Source organism: Gastrolobium bilobum, unplaced genomic scaffold (assembly GCF_033153095.1).
Source record: "Gastrolobium bilobum isolate Gb01-03AN ecotype WA unplaced genomic scaffold, APGP_CSIRO_Gbil_v1 utg24877, whole genome shotgun sequence".
Taxonomy (NCBI): domain Eukaryota; kingdom Viridiplantae; phylum Streptophyta; class Magnoliopsida; order Fabales; family Fabaceae; genus Gastrolobium; species Gastrolobium bilobum.
This window is the reverse complement of record NW_026896071.1, coordinates 153596-166480: the sequence shown is the minus strand read 5'-3', so window position 1 is coordinate 166480 and position 12885 is coordinate 153596. Positions and strand designations below refer to the sequence as shown.

General features: G+C 31.0%; 1 protein-coding gene across 1 annotated transcript; it reads left to right on the top strand.

The window, feature by feature from the left end:
* Positions 1-4598: 4598 nt before the first annotated feature.
* LOC133297646 (aspartic proteinase PCS1) lies at positions 4599-6262 on the top strand. The gene has a single exon (XM_061496814.1). The coding sequence runs from the start codon at positions 4680-4682 to the stop codon at positions 6051-6053; it is 1374 nt and encodes a 457-aa protein (XP_061352798.1). The 5' UTR covers positions 4599-4679; the 3' UTR covers positions 6054-6262.
* Positions 6263-12885: the final 6623 nt, after the last annotated feature.

The window sequence follows — 12885 nt, the reverse complement described above, 5'->3', positions numbered from 1 at the left end:
TGGTCTTTTTTTAAAAATCAAATTACTTACTGTGCAACTCTTCTGTATTCATCTCGTTCGCATGCCAGTTTCTTTTTTCCCTTAATGGCAGTGTGATATTAAGGGAAAAAGCGTTGGAAAGATCAACCAGGAAGGCACTCGCTTATGCCCTACTGCAATTAGGTAATGCCATTTTAAATCTTTGCGGAAGTCTACCTCTTGTTCCCCCCTCTTCTTAGATGGGGCGAATCTTTTTAACTCTTCGATTGTCATATTATGGCGTTCGTTTACACCAGTTATTTATATTATGCATTCTATAGAATAGACTATAAGTTAACTGTTCAATCGTGCATTTAGCATCATGTAATATTAACTTTATTGCATTCCATTTTTTTTTTGTTATTGTCGCCATTTTAATTGGGTTCCGCGATCACCCACTCCGACCAAAACATGTCATTCTCTCGATGCGATTAATTCATATGTCAGTAAAGATAGTCAAATTACTGAATGATCTTTCCAACGCTTTTTCCCTTAATATCACACTGCCATTAAGGGAAAAAGAAACTGGCATGCGAACAAGATGAATACGGAAGAGTTGCACAGTAAGCAATTTGACTTTTAAAAAAAGACCAAAACGACACTGTTTAATTGCACAGCAGGCACTTTTATCTAAAGTTACAGCAGACACTTTAATCCCATAAATATATTATCCTATATTATTTTACCTTTTTTTGTCCTAAGTATTGGGTGATAGGTTTTAAGAGTTGGCTTTTTAACCAACTGTGACCCTACCCACAATGAAGGAAACTAGCCAGACATGGTCATAGCTGAATTACAATGATTCATAAAAGAAGAATAAGAATTCAAAAGGAAGAGAAAATAATCTCCAAGATCAATCTCCGCAAAAAGCTCCAGAAGTTCTTTTCAAGCTCTCCCTCTCTATCATTTTTGTCTTCTGATCCCCCTTTTTAATTTTGCACGCACGCGTTCAAAACACGGTGTCTTCCTGCTCGAAAACCGGCGCTGATGGCGCCTTTTTGTACTGAATTTGAATTAATCCACGCTATCAGCGCCGGTCATACTTCTTCCGCGCTGATGGCGCGGATTTTTCACTGAAAATGCATTTATTCCGCGCTGATAGCGCCGCCCATCTGATCCAAATTTTCCTTCTGCGCAAATTCTCATTTTTCATGCTAAATTCCTATCCAAATATAAACTTGAGTGAGAAATAACATTGAAAATGAAAAACTAACAATTAATCCATAAAATGTATTGATAAGTATGCTCTTTTGACCTTAAAGCTTAGTATTTTAACTTGGAAAATCAAATATATTACAACCACATCACCAACCAAACAGTAAAACAGCTAATGAATCTAGATAAATAAAAGAAAATAATCTTTTCTAATACAATTGACTTTATAGGTGAATTAGCTTTGCACATAAGAATCTTATCAGAAATTGAGTTATCAACACATTTTTGCTCATGTCATCATTAATTTATTTTCAAATGATAAAGCAAGAGGAGTTCCATTAACTAACATGCATAAGTAAACTTATATGCAGTTGCGGAGCCAGCCCAATAATTTAGGTGGTGCCAGAAAATTTGACATATTAAATTATTAAAATATTTATTAGGAAAAAAAATTTAATATGAATTGTAGCATAATGATCTAAATTATGTACTAAATAATATCACATAACATTGAAAATTCAAATGAACAATTATCATTGATTATATATCAAATAAAAAATATAAAAATACACTAATCTTTTCGGTAAGCATTTCAAACATAAGAATTTCACTTTTCTCCTACAACATAATAAGTAATGAACCAAACATTGTCCTAAAAATATGAAAACAATCAAATATAATAATTATATGTATAATAAGCATTGTCCTTCGTCTTCTCTTTCATTTTCTCTATTCCTTAAATTTTCAATATCTCTCGTTAGAGAACATCTCCCTTATTTGCAACAACCATAAGCACGAAGGAAAGTTCTCACATTTGGGAATTAGGTTTTTGACTATTTTTTGTGTTTTCAATAACCCAAAACACAATAGTTTAATAAACCTTCATATTCCATAACTATAGACCTGTTATTCATTTGGTTTCATGATTGTTATTTTCAAGAGTTAAGTGTGTATCCTTTTAAATAACACAAATTATGTCTTTTTAGTTTTTAACATTATGTCTTACCGGTAAGACATAGTTATAACATAAAAAACTATTTTCATGAAAAGTTATTTTTTCTCTCTCTACACGTCAGTTGAAGTGACTGAGGAAAGGAGAAAAAAAAATAATTTTTGAAACACAAAAATAACATACTATACACGTTCTTTATTATTTGTTTGCATTTAAATAATTTATTGTTACTTTATATTGAGTATTTGATTTTCTATTTAGGTGGTGCCAAATTATAATTTGAAGCTTGACTAATTATAATTAATTATGTAATATATGAAATAAGTAAAAAAAAAACAAGCAGGTGCCTTGGCACCTGCTGGCGTATGTGTGGCTCCGCCGCTGCTTATATGTCATCGTGGGAGCTAAAGAATAAAGTTTGATAGTTGAGTAATGATTTTTTTTTTTAGGAAGCATCTGTTTACAAAAAAAAATTATAAATTTTTACAAATTACACTATGTACTCTCAAAAATACATAATGTAATCTAGTATATTTTTGAGAATACATATTATAATTTGTAAAAAAAATTATAAATATAATACTCCCCTTTTCTGTATGTGAAACAAGCAAATTTTGTTTAAATTTAGATACAAATTGATAAATGGGAAAGAAAAAGTTATACAGCTTGTTTGACAACTCTTAATTATTATTATTATTTAAATAAAAAAACCTTTTAAAAAATTGTTAGAATTAAAGAATTTAATTTTAAAATAAAATAATTTAATTTTAAAATAAAATAATTTAAATATGCGTTTAGTACTTATGTATTAATAGTTATAAATATCCGTGAACTATGTGGTTAACACTAGGTCTCTTTGGTTCTCATCCCGTGTTGACCACCTATATATCACCTACTTTGTCCTATGTATATATGGTAATGGCGGCAAATTTTTTTTTTTTTTTAGTAAGTATTACGAATGCACCAAATTTTTGATATATTTTTTATTTATAATTCATTATCTGATCATATAAGGAAAAGTTTGATGTAATATTATTATTTTTTATTAAATTATCTTGTTACCTAATTTTAAAATGAATTATTTTTATTATAATAAAATAAAACACGTGTCATGTTATAAATAAGAAATACATCAAAAATTAATACATATTCTCGTAATGGTGGGCTCTAAAGCATTATTTTTTAAAAATGTGCGTGTCGGACACATGTTCGACACGAATATGTTTTGACACATTCTGACACGTTTTTTCATCACGCGATCAATATTTTAGGACACGTGGTCAACTCTCCGACACGCTCCCACTCGTTTTTCTGACACGCTCCGACACGTTTTTTCTTAGTCTTAATTTTATTTTATTAACTAAAAATAAAAATAAAATTATTTATAAATTAATTTTTTTCTGTTATGAAATTTGTCATAAAAAATTAACAAGGTACGAAAAATTATTTTTTTTATATTTATGATATGAAATTTGAATATTTAATTGGTTATATAACTTATTATAAGCTATTATATATGTTAAATATAAATTATATAATATATATTAAAAATAATATTTAATATCAAAACATATCCTAACATGTCAAAATATGACCTTTTTTAAAATTAATGCGTTAGTGTATCGTGTCGTGTCCTGTGTCAGTGTTGGTACATGTGGGTGATGGCGTCTTCTTCTTACGAGCTGGACACCAGCTGTCGTTGACTACGTCAACATCCCACTTGCCCCATATCAAACGCCACGCTCTTAACTCACAACATAATCTTTCTAACGCTTTGTCGTTGGGTTTCACGACCTGCCCTACACTTGTATAGCTTCCACCACTACTACTACCTTACCAGTTACCTCCTTCACATTAATTCTTCCTAGGGTAACTTAAGGCACTAAATAAATAATAAATTTAAATCTTCTAAATTATTCTTTAAAAAACTTTTAATTATTAAATAAACTCTCACAGACACATATATACTTGGATTTGCCAGGGGAGGTGAAAGTAATCAAAGTATGAAACCCTTTTCGGCCCATTGTTTGAAGATTCTCTTAAAATAATTTAAATAACAGTTATTTAAAAAAGAAAAGGAATATAAAATAAGTTTTTTTCTCTTCTTTTTTGAAAAAAAAAATAAAAACTTTTGCTTTACGTCTACACATACATATATATATCCACGTCTCATTGACAAGTATGAAGTGTAATAAAGAAGCGCAATAAAGATACAGACACAGATCACAGGAGAGAAATGCCCATTCGCATAAATGAAATATAAAATCATTAACTAAGACACACCTTCCAAATTTATTTTTTTTAAAAGAAAAAAAGATGAAGCCAAATTTAATTGGGTATGATCATAAGATGTGGAGAGATAGATAATATCTGAGTGTTGTGTCTTTGACAGAGAATCCCACCCCCCCACTCAACCGAAGAAAACGCGTCTTCTTTTGGCGTTTCTTTGTTCCTCTTTCCTCTCCCATTTCCTCTTATTTTCATACTTTTTTGCTATATAAATACAACACAACCCCAAACCTCACTTTACCACACTTAACACTCACACTCTTCAATGGCCATGTCATTACTCTCCAACATGTTTCTCTTCCTCTGTTTCTTCTTCTTCTCTGTTACCGTCTCTGCACAACTCAACCACACCAACACCAAAACCAACAACACCACAAACTTAAACTCACTCTCACTTTCTTTCCCTCTCACATTACACCTCTCCACAAACACCACCTCAAAAATGCTATACAGTTCTATGGTTTCAAATTCAAAGCGCAACCCACGACTCAAAACACCACCTTCATCTTCTTACAACAACAACAACAAGTTCTCTTTCAAATACTCAATGGCTCTCATCGTGTCCCTTCCCATTGGAACACCACCGCAGGTTCAACAAATGGTGTTGGACACAGGAAGCCAACTCTCGTGGATTCAGTGTCACAATAAAGCACCAAAGAAGCCTCCACCAACGGCGTCGTTTGATCCTTCTCTCTCTTCCACTTTCTCTATCCTCCCCTGTACACACCCTATGTGCAAACCTCGAATTCCCGATTTTACCCTCTCCACGTCCTGTGTCCAGAACCGCCTCTGCCACTACTCTTACTTCTATGCCGACGGTACCTACGCCGAGGGCAATCTCGTCAGAGAAAAACTCACTTTCTCGCGTTCCGTTATTACCCCTCCCCTTATTCTAGGTTGCGCCACTGAATCCGACGACGCAAGGGGCATTTTGGGAATGAACCGTGGGCGCTTGTCCTTCGCTTCCCAATCGAAAATTACCAAATTCTCTTATTGTGTACCCACCCGACTGACCCGACCCGGATCCTTCCCAACCGGGTCGTTCTATCTCGGTAACAACCCGAATTCTGCAGGGTTCCGGTACGTCGAAATGTTGACATTTACTCAGAGTCAACGCATGCCGAACCTTGATCCCTTAGCCTACACCGTCGCGATACAGGGGATTAGGATCGGCGGGAAGAAGCTGAGCATCTCGCCGGCGGTTTTCGTTGCGGACGCGGGCGGGTCGGGTCAAACTATTGTTGACTCCGGATCCGAGTTCACGTACCTTGTTAACGAGGCTTACGGTAAGGTGCGGGAGGAAGTAGCGAGGGTAGTGGGGCCCGGGATGAAGAAGGGGTACGTGTACGGTGGAGTTGCTGACATGTGTTTCGACGGTGATGCCATCGAGATCGGACGGTTAATAGGGGACATGGTGTTTGAGTTTGAGAAAGGCGTGGAGATAGTAGTTCCCAAGGAGAGGGTTCTTGCTGACGTGGGAGGTGGGGTCCACTGTATTGGGATTGGAAGCTCCGAAAAATTGAATGCGGCCAGTAACATTATTGGGAATTTTCACCAGCAAAATATGTGGGTGGAATTTGATCTGACCAATCGTAGAGTGGGTTTTGGTAGGGCTGATTGTAGCAGATTGGCTAAGTAGAGAGAGGGGAAAGATGGGATAGGTGCTGGTGCATGTACAATATAATATGAACGAGACTGATGTATATACGAGGATTAGGGGTTACGTATCATGATATTAATATTGATATTAATATATGAACCAATGTTTTTTTCAAAGATATTATATTGTATGTCTGAATGTTCTCCTAGTCGATTTTATTTGTATATGTTGTGCAAATATTATGTAATCCCATTTTTAAATAGATATAATATTTATTTTTGCAATGGGTCAGTTTCAAAAGTGATTCAAACGAGGGTGATATAACTCATTCCTAAAATGTTTTAAAATTTATATATTAAAAGAATTTTATTTTTCATTTTGTACAAAATTTTCTCTGACCTCTACGCTCTCGAAAGTCAAATTAACTTGGTAGTGGATTTTTTAGGTTAAACTTTTATATGAAAAGATTATGTGAAATTTCTGTGTCTATCTCTTTTTATAATAATGATAATTGAACCATATTTATTCAATATATTACACAAAATAGATAGATAAAAAAATTTCACATGATCCTCTTATATGAAATTTCAACATAAGAGAATCTATTTCAATTAATTTTAAAAAAATCTTGTCATCAATTTGTTAATAATATAATTTAAAACATAATTTACAGTAATTATATATTTAAAAGTAATTTTTATTATTACTATCAAACATTATTTATTAATGACTAGAGGTAGAAAAACCCATAAAAACTTTAATTCACGTTAAAAAAGACAAATTTCTAAAAACATACAATTTTGTCTTCTAATCTACGCTATCTAATATACACAGCATTTTATTTTTATTATTTTTTTAAACAAATTTAATTTAGAACCACTTCTTAAAAAAATCGTTTCATGAAGTTCAAAATCTTTCCAGTTATGGTGTTTTATTTCAGACATTGCAACCTCAATGGAATTTGGAACGACCGTCTTTATCAAGACAGCTACTACACCGTCTAGAGGAGCGGTCTTTCGGCCTTGTATGAATAGGATGATTTAACGAGGACTGTTCAAGTCTTTTTCACTTTTTAATTTTATTAAAAGATTTTTTTTTAGTGAAAATATTAGAAGATGCTTTCAAGTTTTAATAGTACGATGAATTAGATTATTCGGAATGCCATAAATTTTTAATTGAATTTTTTAAAATGTTTTATAAAATAACTATTCTTTAAGAAGAATTTTCTTATAATCAAAAGCAGACATGGTTGATAGATAATTGGATTCTTTAACTATATTGACAGTGGTTCGATTATTGGCTATGTATATGAAAAAGACTTTATTGATAAAGACAAAATTCACTTCGATAATCTCTATATTTTGAGAAGATTAATCTTCTACTGTGGACAGTGACGGATCTACACAATTGCCAACGTGTGTAAGTGCACACATAAACAAAGTTTCATTTGAAATAGCAAAGCTTGATAATATGAATAGTTGGTGAGTCATCTCTACTATTGCCGAATTTGCTATGTGAGTAGCTTGAAATAGCGTTTAATTTTTTTTTAATAGCTTGAATAGTAGTACCTTTTGGGTCCTCGATAAAAATCACGGAATCGATTTTAATCTCTTAAAGAAAAAAAGTTGATTCGTGGCTATCTGAAATTTAAAATAGACACATTTAGTCAAAATCGTAGTCCTCTTGAAATTCAAAGAAAATCCACATTAGTCCTTCAAAAGAATTAACATGGGTCTATTTTGAATTTCAGATAGATCACGAGTCGACTTTTTTTCTAAGTGATTAAATTCGGCCCCATGATATTTATTAAGGACTCAAAAAGTACTTTACTCTAACTTGAAATATCATTTAAAAAAATGAAATAGGCATGAAATAGCTTGATATATGTGAATAATTTTCTTTTTTTATTGCTTATATTCTTTTATTTTATAATGCATTTTAAAAAATTAAAAAAAAAAAATTTAGACTCACAACTAAATGTGCATGAATAAAATTTTTTGACTCTGCCATTCACTATGGATCGGAGAATACCTTGAGTTACACACACACAAAATATACTTGCAAGCATAAAATAACTTTCGTCACAATGCACTCTTCATAATAAGAGATTTTATCTCCCTTAAAATAAAAAGGAACTAACAAAAAAGGAAAAAGATATATATATTTTTTTATAAGATGAGGACAAAACATTTGTAGTAGAAGGAGCAAAGTAAATAATGATGTTACTAGGAAACGAAGTGGAATGGAACATCTCTTTGGACTCGCTCGCCGCCCAAAGACATAAACTGCTTTTACATGATTGATAATTCCCCACAATATCTTTCGTGTGATTAAAGTCATTAAACAAAATAGTGTTATCTGTATTCAAAAAATAAATAAATAGTGTTATCCGAATTGTGAAGTGAACAGCGTTTTAATGAAATTAAGCTAAGATACAATTTAATAAATTATTTTCATATTAAATAAATTATATACAATTTTTAAAAATGAGCATTAATTGATATGAATTAATTAAAATTATTAATATATATCATCTATATAATATCACCTTAAATGTGTGTAGTTTTGAATAGGGTTTAAAATTTCTTATATTATAAAATACAAAATTATATTCTACACACATATAATGTGGGGCTTAGTTTTTTTATTTCTCTTTTTTTCTCTTCACGTTAACTCATATTTTTTTTCTTTTTTTTCTCTTCACATTAACTCATATGGGTCTCATATAATTTTATATATGTATAAAAGATAATTTTATCTTCTACAATATAAGAAACTTTAAACTCTTATAAATAAAAATAAGATTACATGAATATACAGGCAAAGAACAATGAACATGATTATTGCTCTTTTGTTGTGTTTTAAGATAGGGATAAATATTTATTTTTTTAAAGAATATAAATTTGTGTCATTTTAGATACTAACTGTTGATTTCCGTCAATCAACAATTATAATTTATTGGATCAAACTTATTAATTAATTAGTAATTCTCAATAAATTATAACCATTGATTGACAGAAATCAATAGTCAGGATCTAAAATAATACAAAGTTATATCATTCAAAAAGATAAATATTTTTTCCTTTAAGAAAAATAAAAAATTAATAACTTAGGAAACCATGTATCCTTTAAATTATGGGAAATGAGTTTCTTATGTTGCATAAGATAATTTGTCTCATCCAACACACAAAATAGTAGGTGTGACTCACTTTTTCCTTTCTCTCTCTTATTCAAAGTGGGTCTTACCCACTTTTTCGTGTGTTGCATGAGACAAATTATCTCATGCAACTTGAAAAAAATCAAACCCTTAAATTATTCATGCATTCAATGGTAAACTTATTAAGAGGGTAAGGAAATGTTTTAAGAACAATGATGCTTATAGTAATCTACATAACTACATTGATGATATATATATATATATATATATATATATATATATATATATATATATATATATATATATATATATATATATATATATATATATATATTTATATATGAGCTTATCATTTCTCAAGCTGCTTGAGACAATGTTATTTTCGGCTACTAAATTATAACCGTACAAAGATGGATCAATAATGATAAAGGAAGAGAAAGCAAGAGAGAATCATAATCATTCAAAGGTGAATCAATTAATATACGAAAATAAATAAACAAAACGACGTAGTTTTAGGATAGTCGGAGATAACATTATCTCAAGCAACTTGAGAAATGTTTTTCCCAATATATATATGGAAAAATATTTCTATAGTCACTTTAGATAAGCTTATCTACAGCTACCCTTTTATAACTATGTTTTCCAGTGAGAACATAGTTATAATACTAAAGTTACTTTTTTTTTCTCTCCACGTTAGCAGACATGTTCTAAAAAGTAAATAATGAGAGAAAAAAAAAAGTAACTTTAGTGTTATAACTATATTTTTCCGAGAGAACATAGTTATAAAAGATAGCTGTAGATAAGCTTATTTAAAATGACAGTAGAAATATTTACTCCTATATATATATATATATCTATATATATATATATATATATATATATATAGGGATAGGTTATTGTGCCTACTCTATTTTACCTACTTTTGCCTACCCCTTTTGTTACCGTTCGATTACCATCTCATCCAACAATCCATATTTATGATATAAAATAAACCTTTTTTTTTTCTCTTTCTTTCTTCTCACTTTCTCCCATACCCTTTCTCTCTCATCCCCTTTCTCTCTTCCAATGCCATATACCTATTTTTTTTCCTTTATCGTTAATCTCTGCCCAGTGAACGGCGTGGAAGCATTTGAAATCAATTACCACAACATTTGAAATCATCGTCAATATACATTAGTCTCTGTTTTTATTATTGTAATATAAATTTTCTCCTTCTGAATCAGTTTCTATCAAATTACCAGTGTCAATGGATTGAAAATTCACAACAAATTTTTAGATCTGAAGAACAACATAAATTTTATAAATTAATAAGATTGAATCGATTACTAACAAAGAAGTTTTAATGTGATTCAAAAGATCTGTGCAGAGTTGGAAAAGATTCAAAATAAATAAAAAAAATTAAAGAATAAAAAAAATTGATATTGGAAAAATCCGGAAAGAGGATTAATTGGTGCCATTCCAGCAATTATGTTGATACGGATAGCCAATTAATTATTAGAAATTAAGAGTATCTATCATGTGGAAGAACAGATCGACATATTGAAGCAGAGACAAGGAGGATTCTGTGAACAGATCGACCTTGTGGCACCACCGCTTTGAATCACATCAAAACTTCTTTGTTAGTCATCGATTCAATCGTATTAATTTATAAGGATTAAAAATATCATTAGAATCGAACAGTTTGTCAAGAGATTGAGGTCCACGGCGGCAGAAGGGAAAAAAATTAAGTATATGGCAGAGGAAGAGAGAAAGGGGAGGAGAGAGAAAGGGTATGGAAGAAAGTGAGAAGAAAAAAAAGGGAAAAAAAGGTTTATTTTATATCACAAATATGGATCGTTGGATGAGATGGTAATCGCACGGTAACGAAAAGGGTAGGCAAAAGTAGGTAAAATAGGAGTAGGCACAATAACCTATCCCATATATATATATATATATATATTGTAGCAGAACAATGGGATGGGCGCGTAGAAGGAAGGTAATGAATATTACAATTAATAGCAGTTATTAGAAGTGGTGCCACTCCTCGTGAACTTCTGTAGCTCTGTCCTTTATGTGTAAATGATTTTTTTCTTCTTCTTTTTAGAGTTTCCTTAGATAAGCAATTGAAGATTATTTTTTTTTGAGGCGTAAAAATTATCAAAATGAGTTTTATCTCTGTCAACAAATTTTTTTCTATATTCATGATCAAAGATCAAATTTTTGTGAACACTTATAAGAAACTCAACTATCTATCAATTATATCAGACTTTTTTAATTCTTTTTAACACATTGAGTCATGGACTTTGTATAGCAACTAATAAATGGAAGAGTAAACATTATTTTTGGTCTCTGGTAATATCTACGAAATTCTTTTTAATCCCTGGCAATAAAAAATGACCAAATTGATCTCTAACAGTATGTAAAAAGGGCCACGTTAGTGACGGAGGAGTTGACATAAGGACTAACGTGGCCCTTTTTTCATAATTTTAGGGACCAATTTGGTCTTTTTTTATTGCCAGGGACTAAAAAGAATTTCGTAGATATTGCCAGTGACCAAAAATGATGTTTACTCTAAGAAAAGACAGTTCAACTTTTCAACTGCCTCATGACCCTAGTATTCAATGTTTTGATTAAAATTTATAATTTTATCAGACAAATAAATCTTCAAGAGTCACCCATATAATTATCATGTCTATTATGAGTCAGATCATTTTATATTAGTGTAAAATTATACTATTAATTTTGGCTGTTAATTTCACTTTGATCTAACAACTTTAATTTTTTAATGACTTGAGTAATTGAAAACAAATAAATCTATAATTAAGATTGAGTGTAATACTTTTATATATATATATATATATAGAACTATTCAAGTAATTTCATTTATACATATATAACAAGGAGAATACATCGGTTCTTTAATAGGAAAAGCAAAACAATTCCTGTTGACTAATTGAAAACTGTGCTAGCATTTCTTTTAATTTTAGTTTTTTTTTTATAATGGAGGCCACCAAAATTTGTTCAACATCAACATCAACAACACCTTTATCCCAAATTAATTGGGGTCGGTGGTAGATGAACCCACATGAAAGATACAAAACGGTTGAAAAAAAAAATAAAAAAAATTAAAAAAAAATTAAAAAAAATTAAAAAAAATTTAAAAATAAACAAATAAAATAAAAATATAAAATAAGATAAAATAAAATAACAATATATGTATATATAAATAAATAAAAGTAAAAAAGAAAGGGACAAGAAGAAGTGAGAGAAATGAAGGGGAAAAGGACTAAAAAGGGACCATCTGGAACATAGGAATAACAGCGGGTCTAACCCTCCACCATACTTATAGCTTTTCTCCATTCCGTTCTAAGACATACTGTCCGCCAATCTATATCTCACTCCATTAAATCTTGTTTTACTACTTTCCCCCAAGTAAGCTTCGGTCTACCTCTGCCTCTTTTTGTGTTGAGCTCTTGGTAACAAACTTCTGTTCTTACAGAGCATCCATGGGTCTTCTCATCACGTGCCCAAACCACCTCAATCTATGTTCTCTCATTATCTCGGCTACCGGTACTACTCCGACCTTTCGTCGAATATCTTCATTTCTTATCTTATCCATCCTTGTGTAACCACACATCCACCTTAACATCCTCATCTCTGCTACTCCCATCTTATGCTCATGTTGCCTATGTGCTGGCCAGCATTCTGCTCCATATAGGACATATATATTTCCCA